The 22,555-nt window shown below is 42.4% G+C and overlaps 1 protein-coding gene across 1 annotated transcript; it reads right to left on the bottom strand.

Moving 5' to 3' along the window:
* Positions 1-17,215: 17,215 nt before the first annotated feature.
* On the bottom strand, positions 17,216-22,038 carry LOC124335851 (protein fork head-like). The gene is made up of 3 exons (XM_046789342.1): positions 20,231-22,038; positions 19,370-19,901; positions 17,216-19,049 (listed from the first exon to the last, which is right to left on the bottom strand). Exons 1-3 carry the CDS (start codon positions 21,425-21,427, stop codon positions 18,889-18,891), a joined length of 1,890 nt encoding a protein of 629 aa, XP_046645298.1. The 5' UTR covers positions 21,428-22,038; the 3' UTR covers positions 17,216-18,888.
* Positions 22,039-22,555: the final 517 nt, after the last annotated feature.

Here is a 22,555-nt window from a genome sequence, read left to right as displayed (position 1 = left end):
TTTTTTCACTTTCCCTCCATGCACCTGACAACATTCGCCCCGATGCCACACTAGCAGCACCTGTAACTGTAATGTGTGGACACAGATTTTCCCATAGCAAATAATAATGCAATCTATATAGCATGTGGTCCGACAGCAGCACCATAAAAACCCAAAGGGGAATGTAATAAGTAAAAAACAAGAGAGTGGCCGTCGTGTACATTTATGAGGGTTTACACGTAAACTTATTTGTAGACTATTATTTTATTAGATCCATCATCAGTTCGTGATTTCTAAGTTTCAATGAAAGAATATTGATTCGTTCGATTGATCACGCTACGGAAAACATTACGGTGATGTTCAGTAGTCTCATTCTCTGTTTAGTAGGCCTGCGATTGGCCTGCTGTTTTTTTTTCTAGAATTAAGTTGGTATAAAGACTTCCGTTAAAATAGGTACTAGTTAGTCAAATTTGCATGTCAATCCTTTTCCTTCTGTGATCTTTATTCTCAGACAAGGGTTCCGTTGCTGCTATGCAAACATTGTGCTGAGGGCGCGTTGCAACTCATAATCAGTCAATTGCTTTTCCTATAAGGCAGTCTTTTCGTGCATAGGCTACTGGAATCCCCTATTCCTCCCACTATGAAAAGGGTTTTACGAAATGAATGTTATATCGATTGCTAGTAATCGATAAAACCTTTGTGTGCTGAGCTGCTGACTGTATTTGTTAAGTCCGATGTCTGAGGTGTATCCATAGCAAGCTGTCGAGTTCCTCTCTTCATTTTCGATCTCACAAAAGGATATACATATAGAATTGTAGATCTCTAGAAAAATATGTCGGTATTATTACCCCCGATAATCAACTTCCAGACTTAAACTTTGGGTTTTTTTTTCATGATTTTACTTATCAGCTCATTGCCGATACTGGCAAATTTCTATTTCTTTTTTTTCCCTTTTTATACTCGCTCCTCTAAACGTTTTTATTTCCCAAGATGTGTCTGTCTTGAATTTCTTGAAATTACACTCATGGCCAAGGCAAGAGGAAAAGAATCTGACACCCATCGATCTTGAATTTTACCGCTTTTATGCTTTTAGATTTCCTAAATTACATCGGACTCATTTTTCCACTCTAGGATTTTGTTAACTGAGCTTTGATTTCCTGCTCGCTATGCTATGATTGACTCAGCCAATTGTGAAAAAAAAAAAAGGAATTCCACTTGAAAGGGCTTTTGTTTTAATTTTTTTACGACCCCCCTTTTTACCCTGTGACCCTGTGATGTAGACTACATTATCTCTACATCATCCTCCCCTCATTCCTTGCTGTTGATTTGCTTGATAAGCCGACACCCAAAAGAGGATAGGCGTTGAGCTTCGTCTAATTTTTTCTATGTTCTTTTTTATCTTTCCAACAAATACCCAAATTAATTTTCGGTATTCTTAAAGCGTGCTGTATTTTGGGTGGAAATCGCTACGAATCTACCGAGAAGTAATCTAAACATTTTTGCCGAATATCGGTCAAGAAACGTCTGAACCATATTTATAGTAGTATACGACCTTAATCTGAATTTTCATTTCGTCTCTGACCGTTCAATCAGTCTACAAGGGTCACTACTCAATGTTTAGCTATTTCGTGATTTCCCCTACAATTTTCATAGTGTCCGCTTGCATTGAAACTCTTGGTGAAAGCCACCCATCAGTTAGTAGCGTATTATTTCCCAATAAATCTGAGGACCGTAAACAATTTGTCAAAACGAGTCAAAACGGCTCGGCCCAGTTGTTTGTCCCTTTTTTGGCATCTCCATTGAAAGTGAAGAGACGGCCTTGTTCAGTTGGTCGACAGGGTTAATTGGTTCCCGCCCAACGTACCCAAAGAAGAAATTGTGTGCGTAGCGAGTGCGCCCGAACAAAACGGACAAAGGCGTTCAACAGCAAATACACATCTAGTACTACACGGTAGCAGGTAAAGTGCTGGCCATTGTATCCAGCAGCAGCAGCAGCAGCAGCAAAGGTATCTTGTCGAAGAGCACGAACTCTTCCGCGCCTTTCAACCTTTTCATTTGGAATCGAACAGAAGAGGGAGGAGTCTGCCACAAGAATGAGCTGCGCACGTGCAGTGCCATGATGTTTCTCGCTTTTTTTTCTTTCGACCTTATCAAAAGAGCCGTTCTTCTTGTCCTTCCTGGATTTCATTCTTCAATATGGGTACGTGTAGCTCCCCATTTTCCTATACGGCTCTGCCACCAGACCTTTTTTTTGAAAATCAATCGAGCTGCTACATTTCACCCAGTCAATAGTGGGCTACAAGGTTATAACAAAGGCAGCGCAGAAAAGAAAATATCCTTTGACAAATCGAACAAGGCGGTTAGTATTGGGTGTCTTGACTTTTTTGACCAAGGCTGGGCGTTGGAAACATTTGACCAAATAAGGGTAGCGACTGGCAAGCTCAAAAACTTGGATTCTACGAAAATATTGGTGAAAATACAGTCCCAAACAGCAAAAACTCGTAGAAAAATTCGTCAACAACAGAAATGATTGATTAACTTGTTTGTTTTTTTTGTGTTTTTTTTTTTATCCTAGTGGAAGGTCACAGGTCAGGAAACAATTTTTGGTTACGTAATTTTTGCGGAAGAGCCCTTTTCTAATTTTTGGGCCAAACAACAAAATGTTTGTTAGTTGATAAATAGCTTTAGAATAAAAATAAAGTTAAAAATCGAAAGTAAGAAGAATTTACCCGTTGCACGTTCGTCGTTATGGTCTGCTTTATTATTTGAGCTGAACGATTTGAAAGTTAATCAAATTGAAAGTAAATCAAAACGATTAAAGAAGATCAATTAAGGACCAAGGAAATGATGGAATGACGCCGGTTAATCGCCAGAGCCTCTTTATGCTGCTTTCGCTCAGTCGCTCATCAGACTTCGTTTAGCATGTAAATATAGATTGTTACAGACGAGCTACCAAAGTTTTCCAGTGCGGCCAAAGTTCACAAACTTGGAACTTTGCATGCTTGAACGTTGCAAAGACTAGATCAACGATGGAGTATTAAGTTCGGGATTTATTAAAAAAACCAGAAGCTTGGAGTTGAGTAGAGTACGTTTTTGGTAACTAAATAAGCGAATGCAACAACCTTTTCTATTATTATTCAGGTATCCTCGTAGTATATTCATGTATTCTAATATTTTAGCGAATATTACATCCGCATATAAATAACAGCCATTCAGCTCAGCAATACAAAGATAACAGGAAACCCTATGTCAACTATACTAAGGTGTCTTATTCATAGATGGAGACAATCAAACCGCGAAGCTCTTTGATCGCGTTAACTGCATTCCTGGAGTATTGCTGTAGCAAGTCGCTATCAGTTTCCCATTGTGATTTGTAAAGCCATTATAGTGGTCCAGTCTCCAGTGTAAAATCGTCCAGTCCAGTTGAGTAGGCTTTCATGGGTGCCCCTTTTCATGCAGGGGCTGAACATAGGAAAGGCGTGAGGTGCTCAATTCCGCTGAATGATCGATAGAAGCAAACGGTTAGGCTACGGCATGCGCCGAACGTTGAAGACATTGACATTATAGAGCCGGATTTGGCCGACGAGTCTATTCGTGTGAGAAAATCAGAATTGTGTAGATTTCCGGAATTTTGTGTCATTTGTCGAATCTTTTTTATTCCCCCCCCCCCTGCTGATAATACCTGATGGTGTTGCAGACATTATAGACAAGACCATTTGCCATCAGCATAGGACGACGATGGTATAATAATAATGTGAGGAGCGTCAGACTTGAGACGGCAAATGAATGGATGGCTTTTTAGAAACATACGCACACAACCAACAACCCAGCGACACATTTCACGGCCTATTGATATCGCTGAATAAGCAAGTCTTTTATGTTTACATAATAGAATTGGTTTAGACCACACAAACCATTTTTCCGATTTTTTTTTATTTCTTTTTTTTCTTTTTGCTGGGACTTCCTCTTCTTTTCCCTCCGTTCTTTTCACTTAGTTCGCTTACTTTTTCTATGGGTTACGCTGTGGGCTCTCGCTACGTAGGTATGTATCTGCTATATCCACACTATAGGTCTAATAAAGGTAACCTTTTTCAGTTTAGCGTTTGCCCCAGCCCCTGGCCCCAGCCCCTGGCCTCCCAGGCTTTCTGGCTTTTCTTCCTCCTGTCAGCCCGTCTATTATCCATCGTGTCACCTAAAAAGCACACTGTTTAGCACGTAACACGACCAAAAACTCAGCCCCCTCCATTTACGCTCTTTCAGATAGTCAAAATTGTGGCCTAATACCACGCCGGCCACCCTCTGTCAGGACAACAACAGCTGCCGCTTAGACCGACACCACCCCTCGCTCCTCGGTATCTATCGATAAAAACTGAAAAGGTGAACGGAATACAGTTAAAATGATTATACTCTGCTGTGTATTAGTTACCTTATTCACGTTGATGGAATGGAGCCCCACATTTTGGACGTTTTCTCGTCCTTTTTTCTACACTAGAAATAAAAGCAACCGTTTTCTTTCGTCAAGAAAGCCAAGCTGCTCAACTGCGTTTCATCCAAGAAATTTACAACGATGACATGGCAATGAGAGTTGTACAAGACTTGTCGTCCTTTGTTAGCCCAAAATATACAAAGGAACCAACCCAAACGCTTAGTACTGGTGTGATATATCTTTTTGGTTTTCTATACTCGATTGTTTTTGCTCTTCCGGTCCACAACCTTTGTTACGTCATCAACCATGTAGGGAAATATTAGCCGGGAGACTCACATCATTGTTGTTCTGATCATATACTATTATTTCTATTTCAAACATTTTTTTAAGCTAACTCATTATTTTGTTGGAGGTATACCGTCTTCTTTATTAAAAAAAAAAACACACAATTTCTTTTTGATAATGAAATAAATAGGAAATTCTATTGGAGTCACTGAAAAATAACCAAGATTTAAAAAAATGCCAACAGCAACACTTATACGCCAATTAGTATACGGTATTAACAAATCATCTAAATTTGTTGAATCATACTATATAAACGTTTTGTTGTATTTAAAACAAAAATACTAGGACGACATGCGGAGAGCTTTGTTCTTAGCTAGAAAAAAAAAATGTCCATCAATCTTCCTGCCGGGAGACGTCGCTCCAACGTTCCGCAGCTTAGCATCAATAAAAATCAATCATGGACGTCCTATATGCTCTTTTTTTTTTCCTTTTGGGTGCGTGCGCTACGATGATAGCGGTGGAAATCCATACAAAATACATCTTATCTATAAAAACCATAGCCCCCCCCCCCTCTCCCGTGTGTTTACATAGATGTAATTATGCTGCAAGGCGCACTGTTACTCTTCTTTTAGGAGGAGGAGCAGCAGCCACGCTGAAAATCCTGTTGATCCAAGATCGTTCTATAAATATAACTCACGGGGTCAATAATCGACTAGAATAACTCGCTACTAGTTATAAGCAAGAGTGAATAGAGAATGAGAAGGTGTGTGAAAACGATGATATATAGAATCAACGACACGGCTAGGCCCTAGTATAGTAGCCTGGAGAGTTTTCTTTACTGGAAAGAGGCATGTGAAAAGTGCATCTGTCCGACACGGCACACTCTTCACTGGTCACACCGCCAATAGTCCAAACATCAACAATTCGGATAAACATTCAGATCCCATATACTAATAGACTGAACAATCGTTTCTCTTCGAATAGACATTACAGTAATATTATGTCTACATTCTACATTGGCCCTATCCAATAGAAAGCTAACGTTGATTGAATATTTCCCTATTCTTTCTTTATTTTAGGCAGAGTAGAGAGTATACATACAGAACAAAGGCATCTATTTCTTTGCGGTGGTAAATATAGTTTGGGACTTGGGCTTTCAATGTTCATGTCTAGGCCTAATTGAAATCTGACTGAAATTTGTGATCAAATAAACGCAAGAAGTTTTTATGGAGATGGGAATCATTTTTTTTTTAGGTTCTACTCGAAAATGTATTCTATTAATGTCTAGTTAGATTTCCGTTTATTGCTAGTAGAAATGAAAAATTTTACGAACTTAACAATTTGATTAGGCCTAGCCAATTTTGCACATATAAGGCTAGTACCGTTATTTATGCTTACCAAAGTATTGGCTACCAATTGCATGCACATACTTATACTATATAATTTAGTGATTCATCAATTTCCGACGTTTTGAAGACGCGTCATTCTGATTTGAAATGATTTCCCAGAATACAAATGTGTTTACTTAAAAATTTGGAATAGTTTCGAATGAAATTTGCTGTACATAAAAAAAAAATAAATAAATAAATAAAAATGTAAGCGCAGACATACAATAATCATTGCACATAAAGGCGCAAAAGGGGTCTAGTACAGTTGTAGGGACGGGTTAACCCCTCATTTTGAAACCAAAGTACCCAGGGGAAAGTGGCAAGAGAGAGAAAGAATACGGCCACCAATCGTCTAATCTGGCAAAAGAATACGCAGAGCGCCATTCCTAAGAAACATATCTAATCGATCAGTAAAAGCTTTCAGAACCGAACTCTCCTCCAAGACGACACAGTACATTCACCCAGACGAATGGGGCATTCAAAAACAACCCACATCAAATGTGCCGTAGCTTTGCAATTTTAATTGAATTCTAAAATATAACCACCAGTTCTGTCTGGTCGACATTGCGCCCGTCCAACTTTGTCGATGATTCGAAATGGTTAGGGGGGAAATGAGCGTTTCAGGACCAATGAGAATGAGATTAAGGACAAATCCGTACAGTATTGCATATTGCACATATTACGACTGTTAAGCCTCCGTGGAGCAGCGCGCAACAATAACGCACAACTGACAATAAACATCAGTTCCCCTAGTTCAGAGCTCCTGCACCATCTATCATATCCCCGTCCCTCGTTCTCCTTTACATGAACCTACGCAACGCAAAGCTCGCAACGCTGATGATCGAGTAAATCTCTAGTTATTATTTTTTTTTTAGGAGGGGTTACAACTTGCAGCCTATTGATTTGTAAATTTTTAATAAAATAAAAAATTATAGATGCATGTAGAACGATCGAAGAGCCCCATGAAAAGTATAATGACCAAATATTACATTAAACTCTGCATTAAACAAATATGTCAAACGGAAATGGGAGAATTGTTGTGATATTTCAATAAATGCCAATCATCTATTATTGGCCTTTTATTGAGTATACCGGTAATATAAGCAGCCTATCCACTATTTTCAGCTTCTTTGCACTTAAAATTCTTATGATTTATAGGCACTATATTTGCATTGCCTTTACCTAGTGTTTTTGTGGTCAACACTCCACAGGCTTACCGAAAGATCAGAAAAAGACAATACTTCTTCTCCAAATTCTAACTGTGAACATAAACAGAAGATATTAGGCCTAGCCAAAAATTGATTTCTCGTCTATTATTTCTTTTCCATGCCCTATCGACGCTTTGGGAGACAACTCGATTGTAGCAATAATTGTACAGAACTAATAATTAGCCTAAACACTAGAAATAATAATAGAATCGCCCTAGCTATCCGGCCATCCCACAAGTAGTTCACATATACTACTGGAAATTTTCCCGTGACATTGAATGTATTTGCAGACTTCTGTGCTGTTATTCGGCAGAAGGTTTCTATACGGAGTCACCAAATTAGAAAATTCTGGAGCATGCAAATCGTCAAATTAGTTCACAGTTCAAGCTCACTTAACGATAAGTAATTGAACAAATTGAGGTAGACATATTTTTAAGAAGAGCGTGGTAAAATTCATTTGACGTAAAAATGCTATTTATTTTTGAACATCGTCATAAATGCCAAGGACATATATCGCACGGAAATATTATCAACAAACCGTGTTCCGCCTTTTCTTGACGATCCTACTGCTGGAATAGCTTTTTTTTTTTTTTTTAAATAAGAACTGTTTGCATTTATTTTTTCTAGAATGATGTACTGATGTACATAGCGATGAGTCAAATCAACGTGGCCTGAGCGGCCACGGGACTTGGGTTTTAAAAAAAATGGAATGATGTCTAACAAGCGATTGAAATCTGCTCGTCGAAAGAGATGCGTAGTAAAAACATGTAATCTTATCAGACTGATTGTTGTCACGCAGCTCCCGTTTTAACAGCGAGCGATTACGAAACCCGAGCAAACCAGAGTTGACGAGATAATGGAAGCGAGCGTGCCAGCAGCAGCGGCTGCAGCAGCCGCACATCGAGCGTTTCAAAAAATAATAAAGCGCGCCGTGTGATGGTGCTCTATCTACGCAGCATGCATGCCCCATGCGCACGGCCGGCTAATGGAAGTGAGAAAGAGGGCTGCATGGCTGGCGCTGGCCTGGCGCTGCTGCTGTGGTGGCCGGGGCTCTCTCCGTTTCTCGCATAGCTGGATTGAGTCTGCTTTTAGCGCAGGATCAACAAGGTAAGAGCGCACTACTGGGACCGTAAGCGAAGCCAGGACGATCCATAAAGAGTGGATTACACACGGCTGAAATGGTTGTTTGTAATGCGTGAAGAACGCGCCATTCCCACCGGTGTCCCACACACCACACCACACCAGCAGTGACGGGCGACGCTCCTCCTGGCAACTGGACGAGCCGTCAACCATCAGTCATCATAGTCGACGAGATTCAAGTTGAGCTAGAGACACGCGCCGACCTCACGACGATGGATGCAGAATTTATCCATGCGTTCATACACCCTCTCCTCTCTCTCGCTCTCTCATCGTCGAATTATTCATCCAACTCGTCTTTTATTTTGTATTTTTTTTTACTCTCAGATTTATTACATGAAACACTACTCTAGTACTCGTAGGCCTAAGTTGAGATTCAGTTTGCACTGAAATTTATTGATGAAATAGTGTGCCGGTCGCAAACTTGATTATGATGATTGCCGGGACTATATCATATAGTCTGACTGCTTCTAGTACATGACTGCCATGCACTAGTGTCAAGTTAGTGATGACGAGAGAGTGTTTAATACCTAGATAATTGTGCAAAACTAAAATTTTCATTGAATTTTGGACCAGCCAAAATGAAGTAATAAACGACGTCATTCTCGCTACCTAGGAGAGAGGAATAAGAGGACAAAAAATGTGCCTATAAAATTTGAATTTGGTATTGTGGTGGAAAAGAACATTTTAGTCCATACTGACTTGTGGCGAGAAAGAGAGAGAGAGAAAAAAAGGGAGTCGACGCCTATATAGGCTATAGTATATAGAAGAGTCTGACGATGAATGATATTATGGAGATGATGAAATTCTGACGAGTGGGACAGCTGGACTCAAGTGGCGAATGGGTGGGCCCGGTTTGTGCTGCTGTGTGAAATTCGGAGACCACCAGATGGACCACACAATAGAGCTGAGCTATACGGGGAAAAGACCAAGCCGCGATGACCATTTTTTCTCGTTTTTTTTTTTCGTTTTTTTCTTTTTTAATCATTCTGTCTGGCAGGACAGGCTTACAAGCATCACTCCCTTTTTCTTCCTTTTCTGCTTTTCTCTATTTTTCTCTCTGTGTCTCTTTCACTCGATCACTTGTGGCCTCGCGCGCTGCGCAGCACTTAGTAACTGCACGTGCGGTCTGTCCTCAGCGTCCTAGATCCATTCGAGGATGCCGTCCTTTCATCTCAACTCCTTAGTCCTCACGTAGGCAGAGACTCTAGCAGTCTCAGCTCTGCACTTCACACACAATCACACATGATGGTATAGACTAGGCCAGCACTAAAGCCCAGGACAACTGACGTGGACCCAGCGAGCACAGAAAGATACATTCAATATCTTCATTCCAAGATTTAAAACACATTTAACCGAGTTTCTCCCGTTTTATTCAACTACCAATAATATAGGCTACATAGATACAGGTATACTGCCGTCGAATAATGAGTAATGACATATCGAAGGAGAATTTGAAACATCAAAGACGCCAATATATTTAGAAACAATCAATGGAATAATCGACATTTGTTTCTTTGAACTTTGACGGCAGGTGGTATATATAGCCTAGCTGGTAGCTATATATGGCAGCCAATAGGTTATATTTTTGCTGTTTTGGCAAACCACGGTACGGGGTACGACTAATACAGTCACATTCAACAAAGATGGAGGTTCCCTTTTTTCTTTGTCGCTCAGACTAAAGGGAGCGCGCCTCAAAGGTTTTTAAAATGAAAATATCAAAGTCTCTCCCTTCCCCCCTTGTGTGTACAGCATGTTGTAGGATGGCGTGCTGCACAATAGCTGCTGGGCTGGCGTATCGTAATTCGGATGCACAAGCACACGCATTCATGGCTGCACCCTTTGCATCGCTGGGCGACGTTATAGTATAGAGACCAGCAGCTTTAATAACCCTTCGATGAGAAGAAAAAGGAGCGCTCGCCCTCCGTTTGAGCAGCTACTTGGCGGTTCATCAAGCGGACAACTCGTATCAAGTGGCGCAGGGAAAAGGATTCATGAAGTGAACCTCACACTATCAAGCGCAGGGTTGATTTTCCTGTAGATTTCCCAACGAAATAAGTGCTTGTATGGCATTTCGATCCATCGACGGCAGCAGCATGAATTGCTTCTTCAAAAGAGTGGCTGGCTGCTCGCTGCTGCTGCAGTGTATCGCATTTTGATTATTAATATTCATATCTACTCGGAGACAAAAGGTAACACAGCAGAATCGCTGATCCCCTCCATTTGCCTCCTTTGCTACATGTTTCGTCATATTCCTCTTGACTTTGGCATTAATAAACGTTAATAAGAGATACTAATGTTATACTTGAATTGTTATTATTTCATCGCGCCATACCTTTGTAGGATCCGCATAGTATGTCTGTATATAAGTAACAGCTACCATTCAATGGCATTACCGTCCTCACACCCAGCAATAGCTCCATCATTTATAGATATGCAGGTGTTATTTTTTGGACCATAAAAGTCCTCATCCACGATGTTCTGTATGTTCCTCTTGACTGCCTTTTTCTCTTTTATCTTTGGCTTGTATCTCCGGCCCGCCTTCATTTCAGTGCAGGGACGTTCGGTCTACTTGATATCAATTACAAACAGTTGACTTTTCAAATATTTACTCCAGAAAATGACTAGACTTTTAAAAATAATACAAAATTTGGATATTGTCACAAACCTGACACTATTTACTCATACCCTGTTTTTTACGAGTTGATTTACGGTTGGATATGCCAGGAACGAATTCCACTTATTAAAGCATATTCGTCATTACCTGGAAATCTTGACAGTTTGCATTGCACATTATTATATATGTAGGAACACGAAGGAAGATGACGCCGATTGAGTTGGGGATGATATAGTTAAGTCTATTATTATTAGGCCTAGCGTAAAAAGATGAGGACAGATGTACCATAAAAGCCAATGCGATAAATGAATGACGGCTGACTAAATACAAATTGTTTTGGGCGGATCAATGTTGAGGTTATTTGATGTATAGTCATTTATTAATTCTTCTGCAGCAGCATCAAGTTTGGTTTATCTTGTATTTCCTATAGAGCCATTGAATGGTGCACCGTATCTCTTCTTCGGTTGAATTTGGTTGAATTTGGGTGTAGTCGACGAGGATCTGTTATTATTATTTGAAAGGCGGTGATAAAAGGGCCGATGGGTGACGGCTGCTGGTGATCCTATTAAATGGACGCTGTGGAGATGTGCGCCAAATATTCGACACGCATTCAACTCGCATTCTTATTTCTTCTTCTGTGAGATAGAGAGGAGAGTTGAAAAGAGAGGGAAAAAAGGAAAAGAGAAAAGAGTGGGGATATATAGAGGGGAAACAAGTTGGAGCTCGCAACGTCGTAATTCGATTTCTCAGTTGGTAAACGCGCCGACGCTAACAAGGATTACGAAACAAACACACAGCGCAAGGATAAGATTGAGATGGAAATAAATTGAATCAATTCCCCCAATTTATCGTCACCCTATAACGGGATGGGGAGGTGGAGGTGGAGGGGGGTTGAGTTGATATATTCCCTATATTCCCATACGGCTGGAATGAAGCTCGCGGGTTCGCGGGAAATGTGCGTCGGCCATTTTCGATGCGATTCCGCGTGTCTGCGTGCAGCGACTCGCAATTGTCACATCGTCGTCTGCGTCGATATGACGACGGGACCTGCTGAGCTCTCATCTAGGCTTCAACTCATCTCCCGCCCGCCAGCACCGCTTCGGTGCTCAACACACGCCATTCGTCGATGCGAGTGTGTGCTGCCTGCACTCTCGGCTACTCCCTCGCCACCACCACCACCAGCAGCAGCAGCAGCAGCAAGAGTCTTACCTTTCAATGGAATAAAGGGGAAAACATAAGAAAAAGGGTCATGCCAAAAGTGAAATCCATTTCATAAGTGTTGCTAGCACGCGCTTTACATGCGAGTCGCTTTCCTTCTTCTTCTTTTTTTTCACGGGTTTTTTCAAGTCGTTTCTTATATTCTGATTCTTTTTGGCTGCATTTGCAATGGATGGAAAGGAGGAGGTCGTGATGGCGGCCCTTGAGTTACCCTCATGTAGCGACGGATATACATGGGGAGGGGCGGAGAGGCCGAGAGGATCCAAGTACAACACGAACATGGGCAGTTCTTCACTCATCGAAAAGAGAGGGGCGAAAAATAAAACTCTCTCGTGAGCTCTTGGGCACAAGTCGTCTCACGGGCTTTTATATGAAATACAGTCGACCCCCACAGACCCACTCTACACCTCTAATTCCCATTTTCTAACCCCCCCACCCCACCCCACCCAATCCCACCCACTCTCGAGTATCAGCAGCGACGACGAGCATCTCCAAATGAAAAACTTGCTCCGTTCGGTTGGGCGCTGCCAGGGCGCTGCCTATTATCGATCCTCTCTCGTCGGCCAGGGCCAGCAGCGCCCGACGATGTCGAGAGAGAGAGTGAGAGAGAGAGAGATCTAGTCTAGTGCGTTCTAACTAAAAAAAGGAGAACTAGAGTGGATGTATAGAACTATACACGAAGCGAGCAAACACTTGAGCTATAGCGGACGTTTTATCCGTTTTATCGGGGAAATGCAATAGCTGACGGGTCGTGACACGCTTTTTTTTTCGAAATCAAAACAAAAAATGGAATAAATAGAAAAATAAAATCTCAATTTGTTTCAGACGCTAACTATCTAGACATTTTCAAAATTTGTGTGAACAGTAGTTTGTTGAGTATTTTTGGGGAGACAAAGTGTGCGTGCTGGGATATGTTTACGCCTATCAAAATGAACGCATTAAATTGATTTTCATTTTATTTTTTGTGTGTATGCGTTTGAAGTGAACCCGTCAACGTGTCAGCGCTAACTCTGACCTCCAGAATATCTTGGCCGGGCGCGATACGTTATCTCAAAGAAAACAAAAACGGAGGTTCGCTTGTTTTGTTTTGTATTTGTGGTTGTGTGGTTGTGTGTGTGTCCATATTATTTGAGGAGGGGCGAGAAGGGAGGCCGGAGGGTATGAGAGATTTGTTATTGTTTTTACCTTTTTTAGATTTTCTTTTATCTTATTTTTAGACGGCGCTATCGGCTCTCTGTTCACTATTTTATCTTCTCCGAGTCGGACTAGAGTTCAATGCACAACTTTTTTTTTCACTACCGAAAATTTAATTTCGAAATGGAATCTTTTCTCGAGAATTGCATCTTTCCAAGTTAATGCCAAATATGTCACATGTAGTTTTTTTTAAATTGCTTTTCCGATTTCATACGATTAGAAAAAATAAAAAATGGCCAAAAAGTTATAACGTAAGGCCTTTATAAATTGGGTGATTCGCCATCATTTCCACAAATCTATTTGTATTCATTTCTATCTTTTTTCGCGCAAAGGTAGCGCGAAACTTGATGTGAAGTGGCTAATCGACTTAAATAAGGTAAAAAAAAAGTCAAGTCGGAGAATGGAAGAACAGAGAGAAGGGATGGATAGACGTTCAAACATATAATCGATACAACAAACAGGTGAGTATACGATACACATGTGATGGAAACCGAATTGCAGGATAAATTGAGGCGAATGGATAACTCAAAGTGAAATCAATGAAAACGAGTGTAAAACGGAAAGATGACGTACCGACGTACCTGTCGGCTAAAAGCAGCTCGAGATAAGATAGCAGCAGCACAACAGCCCTCCGCCCTTTCGTCCACTCGTGGCGATAAGCCACACAACGACGTCAAGTCGCACTGATAAGATAATACAACTGATATGATAGTGGATCTTGTTTTGAAAACGTATTTCACTTTCACTTACCGTGGGGCTGCGTGGAGTCAAGTCTCCCCCACCTTAACATCCCCCCAATGCTCAAATCTGACCTCAAAGTTCACTTTTTGTCTTTTATCACTCGGTCCGTCTGAAACATATTTGTCGGCCGTATAGCGCGCCTCGTGTCTCCATTTGCTTGGCTCTAAATGATACGGGACATTCATAATCATGGCCAAGGTAATATAGTAGCGCGTGGCGATGCTGGTGTGGACGCCACATCGATCGACCGCTGCCCGGTCTATACTTGGGTAGTCAGTGACCCGGCCGAGTTGTTATTTGCGACTGATGCTGATGTTTATCATCTCCTCTCGACCATTTTGACACATTGGGATTAGACAACCGCACCGAAAACGACCGTTTGGTAGATTACACGTATAGCAGTCGCATATACCTCCTGCGGACCGCCATAGGGCTCGGCGAACATTTTGGCTGTCCAGCAAATGGGGGAGGGAAAGAGGAGCAAGAGAGGTGGAATGAGCTAGTTAGATCCTGAGTCGTGAGAGTCAATCAGCCAGACATGATTGTGATATCTATTCTATATCATTCGAATTGAAACTGGACTTTTTTTTTTGGGTGCATGCTGTTGAATTATTATTTTCAAGTTTTCCTGTTCCCATTTGTTTTTTTGTATTTATGGTGAAAACGGCGCAGTGATATTACTAAAGATGGCCCACCATTCATACTCATACGGGAAAATAGATTGAACTAGGCCTACTTTGACTATGTCAACACACATCACACATCCCGAGATGATTCCCTTTTGCGCTAATTCTATTCCATCAAATAGGGTCGAAACAGGAATTAAGAAAGATGTTTCGTCACCAATCGAAGAAGTTCGCGTCGAGTGTAAAATTTGGTTGAGGTTGAAATTGCACGAAATAGATATTTTTAAACAACTACCGACAACTACCGTAATGAAATGGAAGAAAAACACACGGCACGGTTGATAAAACAAATCAATAACATTCTAAATTCAGCATAGCCTCAAATGTATTTTTCTGATAATTCAGCCATCTCAAAGCAGGTCTATATTGATTGTTGTGATGCTGTAAACAATATTTATTCTTCGGTAATACGACCAAGGTTAATTCTTTATCAAGGTGTCAGTATTATTATAGCACGATGACCAACATCACAATTTGATAAATCACAATCACTCAAACGTGGAACTTAATTATATACGCCCACATGGGTGATGTAATGCAACATTTTTTAATTCTTTTATCCGTTATGTGAAATAATATTTTTAAAAATCCATTGGCGATAATTGCACAACGTTTATTTAGCCAATTTAAATTATTCTAAGCTACCGATATATATTATTACAATCATTTGAAATTACTTTGATCTGTTTTTACTCAAGCTCTGAATCTCTACATAATGCTTACGCTCATCAGTAAGCCATATAGAGTAAGATGTCACTTCGGTAAACCATGTCTAAAGTTTTTTTAAGTATTTCTTTTTCTCTCTCAGCATTTTCCCATCACGGATTGTTATTTTAAGTCTCAACAGGAGGGGCATTGGCGCGTGCGGCCCGGCATTTTTTTGTTTTGTTTTGTTTATTTATTTTTTACTTTCTTATTGGTATGTATACGAACTGTATAGAACATAATAATAAGTGTAGCTACAAGCAGTTGGTGGGTGAGTAGGATTTTAGAGGCTCCACGTCTGTGTATAGGAGGGGAGAGAGGGGACCAGTTTTAAATGTTGGATTGTTTGGTTGACATTCAGAGTAGATAGTGTGTTAAACTGACATATGTGCATCCCCCGTGGAAATAATCCGCCCCCACTGGATTTCAATCGATGTAAATCCACCAACAATATACTGCTACTAAACACTAAACAGGAGAGAATAAGAAAGTAGGGGGTGACGTCGCTTCTCCTTTTGTGCGTGCCATACATCCAAAGAGGCAAACGTTCGATTAATTGTGATGCAAAGCCGTCACTGCTGGATGGCCATTCGAATATATACTACTATAGACTTTTGCCAAGGCATTCAAAAACGGACTTGGGCAATTATACAGCTTACCGCCGCTCAGCCTTTGTTGTTGTTGCTGCTGCTGCTGCTGCTGCACACCGCGGCTCTCATCACTGCTACAACCTTATATTATATATACTGTTGCGATACATCTCCTCAATATATACTCTTGGAATAAGATGGGTATTAGACATTTGGCCGGAATGGAGGGTCATCATTGACTGTATAGTGTATACTATTCCGAGTGAAAAGCAGCGCAGTCCTTTCTGTGCTTTCTCCCTTCTCTGCTGTGTCGTCGCGTGAACACCAGAAGTCTCTGTACATGAACTTTGCGCGCCCCACGCAATAATAAACCTAGAGACTTCTATCAAACTGCTCCCCCTCCCTTCCCTCTCTAATCCACCCTGTGTTGACACTATAGTCTTCGTAATTGGTCTTATTTCCCATACAACCCTGGCTGCCGCCCAGCGGCAATGCAAGATGGAAAATGTAATATCCATTTCATTAACTCATCTTATGACAGATTTGTTTGAGAATCATGTCTGCAGATCGTATACGCAATAAAGCCACTTCACTTGCAGGCCAGTCATTGGCTATTCTTTTCCTTCCTACACAATTCACATTTTAGTCATTATTTTGGCCTACTATATTCTTCCGTGATTTCTTCTGAGAATCACGTCTGAAAATGAGCGTCATAATAACGACCTTAGAATGGTGTATAATACATCACGGGTTGAAGAACTTTATAGCTATATGGCAATAATAAGGGACTATGTATAAGATCGCTTGCCAAATCATTAAACCCATTAATAGGCCTACTATCTCTTTTAATTACTCGCAGGCTAAAAAGAAATTATTTGAGTAATTCAACGTTCATTTGTACAACTGGTGACCGTATATATGTTAAGAACCCGCCGGAATCTTCATTTGAACGGCTTACTGTAGAATAAAAAGCTTTTGTTGTTGATCTACGGTCAAGTTCACGAGTTCATGTCTGTCGTCAAAAGTCGCCATGGTCCTCAATCCAATTTTCCACTGGTTTATTATACACGTAACAGATTTTCGATCCTGAAGTACAGGCCAAACGAGCACGTACACATGTACGTAATACACAGTTACAATTGTAAAGTAATAATCATTTTGTATGATATATAGTTGTACAGTCCAATATATGTAGATATTAGTAAACGATGGGGGATTATTAGTAGCGAACACGGCGAAGAGCACACGGCCGAGGAGGACCAACACGCAAATAGACATCGCAGCACGGAAAGACAATTCCAACAGAATAACAACGAAAGGAGAATAAGAAAAAAACAAAAAAACATGTCTCTTCACACAAAAATAGTTGGTGATGCATTTACCATTGATCAAAATGTCAACCCATTTGAGATTGGCTTCTATAATAATAATAATAAATCCCTTTCTGATTTTGCGACAGTCCAAAGGAAATGAACAACGAATTCCGCGTGGTGAATTGAGCTCAGGTGTAGCCCAGAGACCTTTATAGCTACATACTTATATATAAGCTTGACAAAATCTCGATCTAATGGCCGATGGACGTCGCATTTCATTTTGTGTGTGGGGAGTGCACCTTAACCAGCCAGAACCAAACAACTGAATACAGTATATATATGGGTTCAGTTTAAGATAAAAACAAACGTCAAACATGCCAACGTACAAGACTATGCTATATTTACTTGTATTCTATATGATGTATTTACAAACTGAATTGTATCGGCATATAGACTACGAGGTCTATTATCCTGCGTAGCCGCGTCTCTAAACGTTCACACCGTTTCACGTCAGCAATTCAAATAGACGACGAGCCTCAAAAGCTCCTGCCGGATATCAAATCATGACGCCCATTGCTCAAATCGTGACACTTCAAACATAAACAACAGCCTATCACATAAGTCGTTTACGACGCACAAATGAATCATATAATCAAGGTTTTTAGTATATAGGGGGAATGTCAAAAGTATAAGAAATATTTTTTTTTTGTATGTGTGTGTCTGAAGATCAGTCGAAAATAACGAACGGCAAAGGAGAAAAGGTAAGAAGAAGAGAATCAAAGTTGTGATGTGCATTTTAGTTAGCGCATTTCGTCTACTTGTCGATCAGAGAAAGGAAAAATACAAAAGTGTTTTGAATGAACAAGTCCGTCAACGAAATAGGCTATTAGACTCTATTGGCTAAATTATCTTTTGTCTGCTGCACAGCAGACGTATATAATCCAGTTGGCCTCATCTAGCGATTCGTCTTGTATATGATACACCAACAGTTCCGCGAATTTAGCCAAATGATATTCTGTCAACATGCACGACCGTGAGACAATGGAATGTGGAATGTAGTGAGATGCGTATTGCACTTGCAATATTATATGTTTTTTTTTTTTTCCCCCGTCCGTCTTATTCGCCCAGCTTGGAGACGCTGCTCGACAATCAATCGAATATGCCAATATACCCTGTACTCTGTGTATATAGATTGATATATATACATACTATAAAATGGTGGTAAAAGAATGGATTGCTTAGTCTTCTCTCCGCTTATCTTATATCTCTCTATAGGGAAATAGGCGAAAAATGAAAAACGTATTTGCGGCTCTAAATGACTCGATGGAGCGTTCGCTGCAGTTGCAGGGCATGTCTGGTGGGACGCAACGAGCGATTTTCGTAACGAACGCCTCATAATTGTCATAAAGTGGAAGGCGATGCTGTCGATCCGTGATGGTGACCCCCGTGGTGGTGATGGTGGTGATTGCCATGGTGAGCTTGGCTATTGTGGTGGTGCATATTCTGGTGGTAGAACGACGCCTGGTAGTAGTTGCTGTTGTCGTGATGTAAGGAACCCTGACCTAAAGTCGTACACAAAAACATTCACGGCTCATTATATGTAAACTAAATGGCTCTATTTGGCAATTTGCATTCTAATCCTACATTTGAATAACGTTCAGTATATAGAATTATAGATACAGACATGCACTCCACATCGACCAACGACATGCCATCAAAACGAGCCAATCGCTTACAGCTTCCACTGCTATTGAGTTAATACAGACGATGTGGGCCTAATACAGTCCAAATGATTTTCTTGGCTACTACACCAATCAATGTACTAGTCTGCATTACTTTCGTCCAAACGTTAGAAATTTGAAAGTGAAGAGCTAGGACTCACCATGTCCGGAGCCGAGCGTCGCGTAGCCTCCGTATGGGCCCATGTCGAACATTTTGACGTCGGATTTGGGGTCGGTAGCTCCGGGGAGGAGTCGTTGAATGGAGAACGGGTGGGAGGCCAACGTGTAAGCCGTTGCGTCTTTGAGTCCGTGGAGACCGATGGACGGGCCTAGAAGTTGACCCTGACCTCCGATGCCCATATCGCCGGCCAGATAGCGTTGCGACAGCGCGTTGAACTCCATGGCGCCAGGGTCGTACTTCTCGTAGGTTTTGTACTTTTCGTAACGGTCGTCGCACACCATGCCGTGCTGGGCCACCGTCGTCGGGATCACCGTCTCCGGGTCGTTGGCCATCGCCTCCAGCCCGTCTTCGTGGTGCTGCAGCATGGCCGGCAGAACGGCCGAATCCTGGTGGAGCGAGCCGTGATGATTTGTAGACAATGTGCCGCCAGCTCTTTTGTCGCCGTTGACTTTCAGTCCGTGCTGCTGGTGCAGATCTTCCGACATCAATTGGCCTCCGATTAGGTTGCCACTCTGTCAGAAAAAATGAAATGCCGCGATTATAGCCAACATCATAACATATGTAAAATCCGTCAAATTAACCGGCGAATACTCGCAGTTGTTATTAGGCCTGCAATACTTTGACAACTATTAGACTAAGTGCAATCAGCCAAATTGTATAACATGCCAATAAACCTGATCTTGAAATTTATTAACTGGAAAAGTATATGAGCCCTTAAGGCTAAATATTATCAACAGTTCATATAGAACGACCCCTGGATGCTTAAATCAAAATCATTCCCCCTTCCACGTCAAATTCCCGCCATTGATTAGAAAAATATGAAATCAAGTCAAATTCGAACCTGATGATGAATCATGGACCGGTGATTGGAAGCTCTGTCTTTCATTTGACAATCGTTGATCATGTCTTCGTCACTGCTGCTGTCGTGTCCGCTCTGGAGTTGGTGTCGCCCGTCGGCCTTCTTGTGCGATCCTTCGCTCTTGTGATTGGAGCGGCCGGAACCGATGCCCGACACGCCACCGGGACTCGTTTCCTTTTTGGCGTCGCACTTGAAGCGCTTCTGCCGGCGGAGGTAGCATCCGTTCTCGAACATGTTGCCGGACTCCGGGTGGAGGGCCCAGAAGGAGCCCTTGCCGGGCTTGTCGGGCGTGCGCGGCACTTTGACAAAGCAGTCGTTGAAGGAGAGCGAATGCCGGATCGAGTTCTGCCAGCGCTGCTGGTTCTGCCGGTAGAACGGGAACAGGTCCATGATGAACTGGTAGATCTCGCTCAGCGTCAGCATCTTGGTCGGTGAATTCTGAATGGCCATCGTGATGAGCGAAATGTACGAGTAAGGCGGCTTGGCGTGCGTGTAGCTGCGCCGATAGGCTTTGTTGTCGTTGCGTCCGCCGCTCGACGCGTTACCACTGGCGATGCCGCCGCCGCCGCCGCCGCTGTTGGCAACTGCACTGCCAACGGCTCCGCCGCCTCCGCCGCCTCCACCACCGCCTCCGCGTAAGCTTTGGTCACTGGACGACGCCAAATCGCCACTCGAGCGCCCAGCGGCCGACGTGTTGCCCATGGAAGGTCCCATGGACGACGGCACTCCGCCGCCGAACGTCGACGACATGCACTGGCCCATTCCGGAGTCGATGCCACTCCGCATTGCGTAAGAACCGCTGACACTCATGCCGGGAGACATGCAAGTCGTGTTGTTCATCGTCGCGTGCCCTTGGCCAGCACCGCCGCCATTGCCGCCGCCCAAATTGGACATGCCGAACACGGACGATCCGGCGGCAGCGGCGGCGGCCGCCGACGTCTGAGGTGAGCACGAAGACATGGAACTGATGTTCATACACGTCATGCCCATTCCGTTCATTCCGGCGGCGGCTGCGGCGGCGGCCGAGCTGATGGAATAAGCCGAGGCCATGGACGACATCGAAGGGACCATAGTCGTCTGGCACATGGTCATCGATGAGCCTATTGACGTCGGACTGGGGCCCGAACCGCCCGTTTCTGAATACTGCAGCTTTTGTGGCAACATGTTTTCGGATAACATTTACGAAACGAGTCAAGGGCGAACCCGCGTTATACAATTCGTTGTGAATTCAAAGCTGACCACGATTCTGTTGTATTAGACGTTATTCCCGGTCAGCGTCTAATCGAGGAAGATTCGCTAGCAATATTCAACGCACTCGAAAAGAGGATGAACGAATCAGTGGCGACAATCTCGAATGTTTGTGAGCGACCAACACATCACTGTCGTCCGCACTTGTCTGACGTTGATCACTTTTCTGTGACGGAAGCCAACCGGACAGTCGACTGAAAAAGAAAAAAACTGAAACGCAAAAAACAAAACCGGCCGACACAAGACGACGAGGAACGGAATCGAAACACTCGATGCGGCAATTGCGGGCGAATTCGTCGCTAATGGCACGAGCACTTGAACGGGGAAAAAAACAAAAATGCCCAAGGAACGGGACAATCTTGGCAAATGAAACTCGGCTGGCCGTGAGTTTGGCGGAGATGCGCGACTCGTTTGTGAGCGCAACAGGTCAAAGTTAGGGTTAGCTGCGACACGACTGATGATGGTGATGAAGATGATTATGTTGAAGGAGGTTGGGGGCTGGCCTGTTTGGTGCGTCCACACATCTCAAGCCGCTTGGACTAACAAACTGAATCGAGTGGCCGTGTGTACAGTCTTTCAAATTAGTTTAACCAAGAGGGAGGAATAGAGAGGGGGGTGGTGGCAGGGAGAGAGGAACAGGAGGAAGAAGGGGGAGGAGAGAGAGGGCCAAGAATTGGGAGGCGGGTGATTGTTGGCTCGGCGGAGGTGGGGCCAAAAATACACGGTCTAGTAAGTGGGCGTCGATTTTCTCTTGCCTCTGCTATTGCTGCTGCTGCCTGTGTTTGTGTTTCCATTTTCTCCCGCCATTCTTTCCTTCTGACATTCAAACTATATATCTTCTATATATCTTCCTTATATTTGTAAGCAACTCATTCGGCATATCGACAACTTATTTTCTAAGCAATAGCCAATCGTACCGATTTCTTATATTTTATTCCTTTAGGGGTTGAGTGGCTTATAGTTATATTAACTCTGCGAAACATCTAATCGCGTTTTTAAAATTTCAGACTATCAAAGGTGATATCCTTATGAAAGAGCCAAACACTTGTTCGGCGAGCA

Source organism: Daphnia pulicaria, chromosome 4 (assembly GCF_021234035.1).
Source record: "Daphnia pulicaria isolate SC F1-1A chromosome 4, SC_F0-13Bv2, whole genome shotgun sequence".
NCBI lineage: Eukaryota > Metazoa > Arthropoda > Branchiopoda > Diplostraca > Daphniidae > Daphnia > Daphnia pulicaria.
This window is presented reverse-complemented; position numbering and strand designations above follow the sequence as displayed.

Bases quoted from the DNA above. Each gene is read 5' to 3' on its own strand.
- LOC124335851 (XM_046789342.1), bottom strand. From the start codon at position 21,427: ATGTTATCCGAAAACATGTTGCCACAAAAGCTGCAGTATTCAGAAACG. The intron at 19,902-20,230 runs GTTCGAATTTGA...TTTTTCTGACAG, and splicing joins GGTCCATGATTCATCATCAG to AGTGGCAACCTAATCGGAGG. The intron at 19,050-19,369 runs GTGAGTCCTAGC...GTACGACTTTAG, and splicing joins GACGCTCGGCTCCGGACATG to GTCAGGGTTCCTTACATCAC.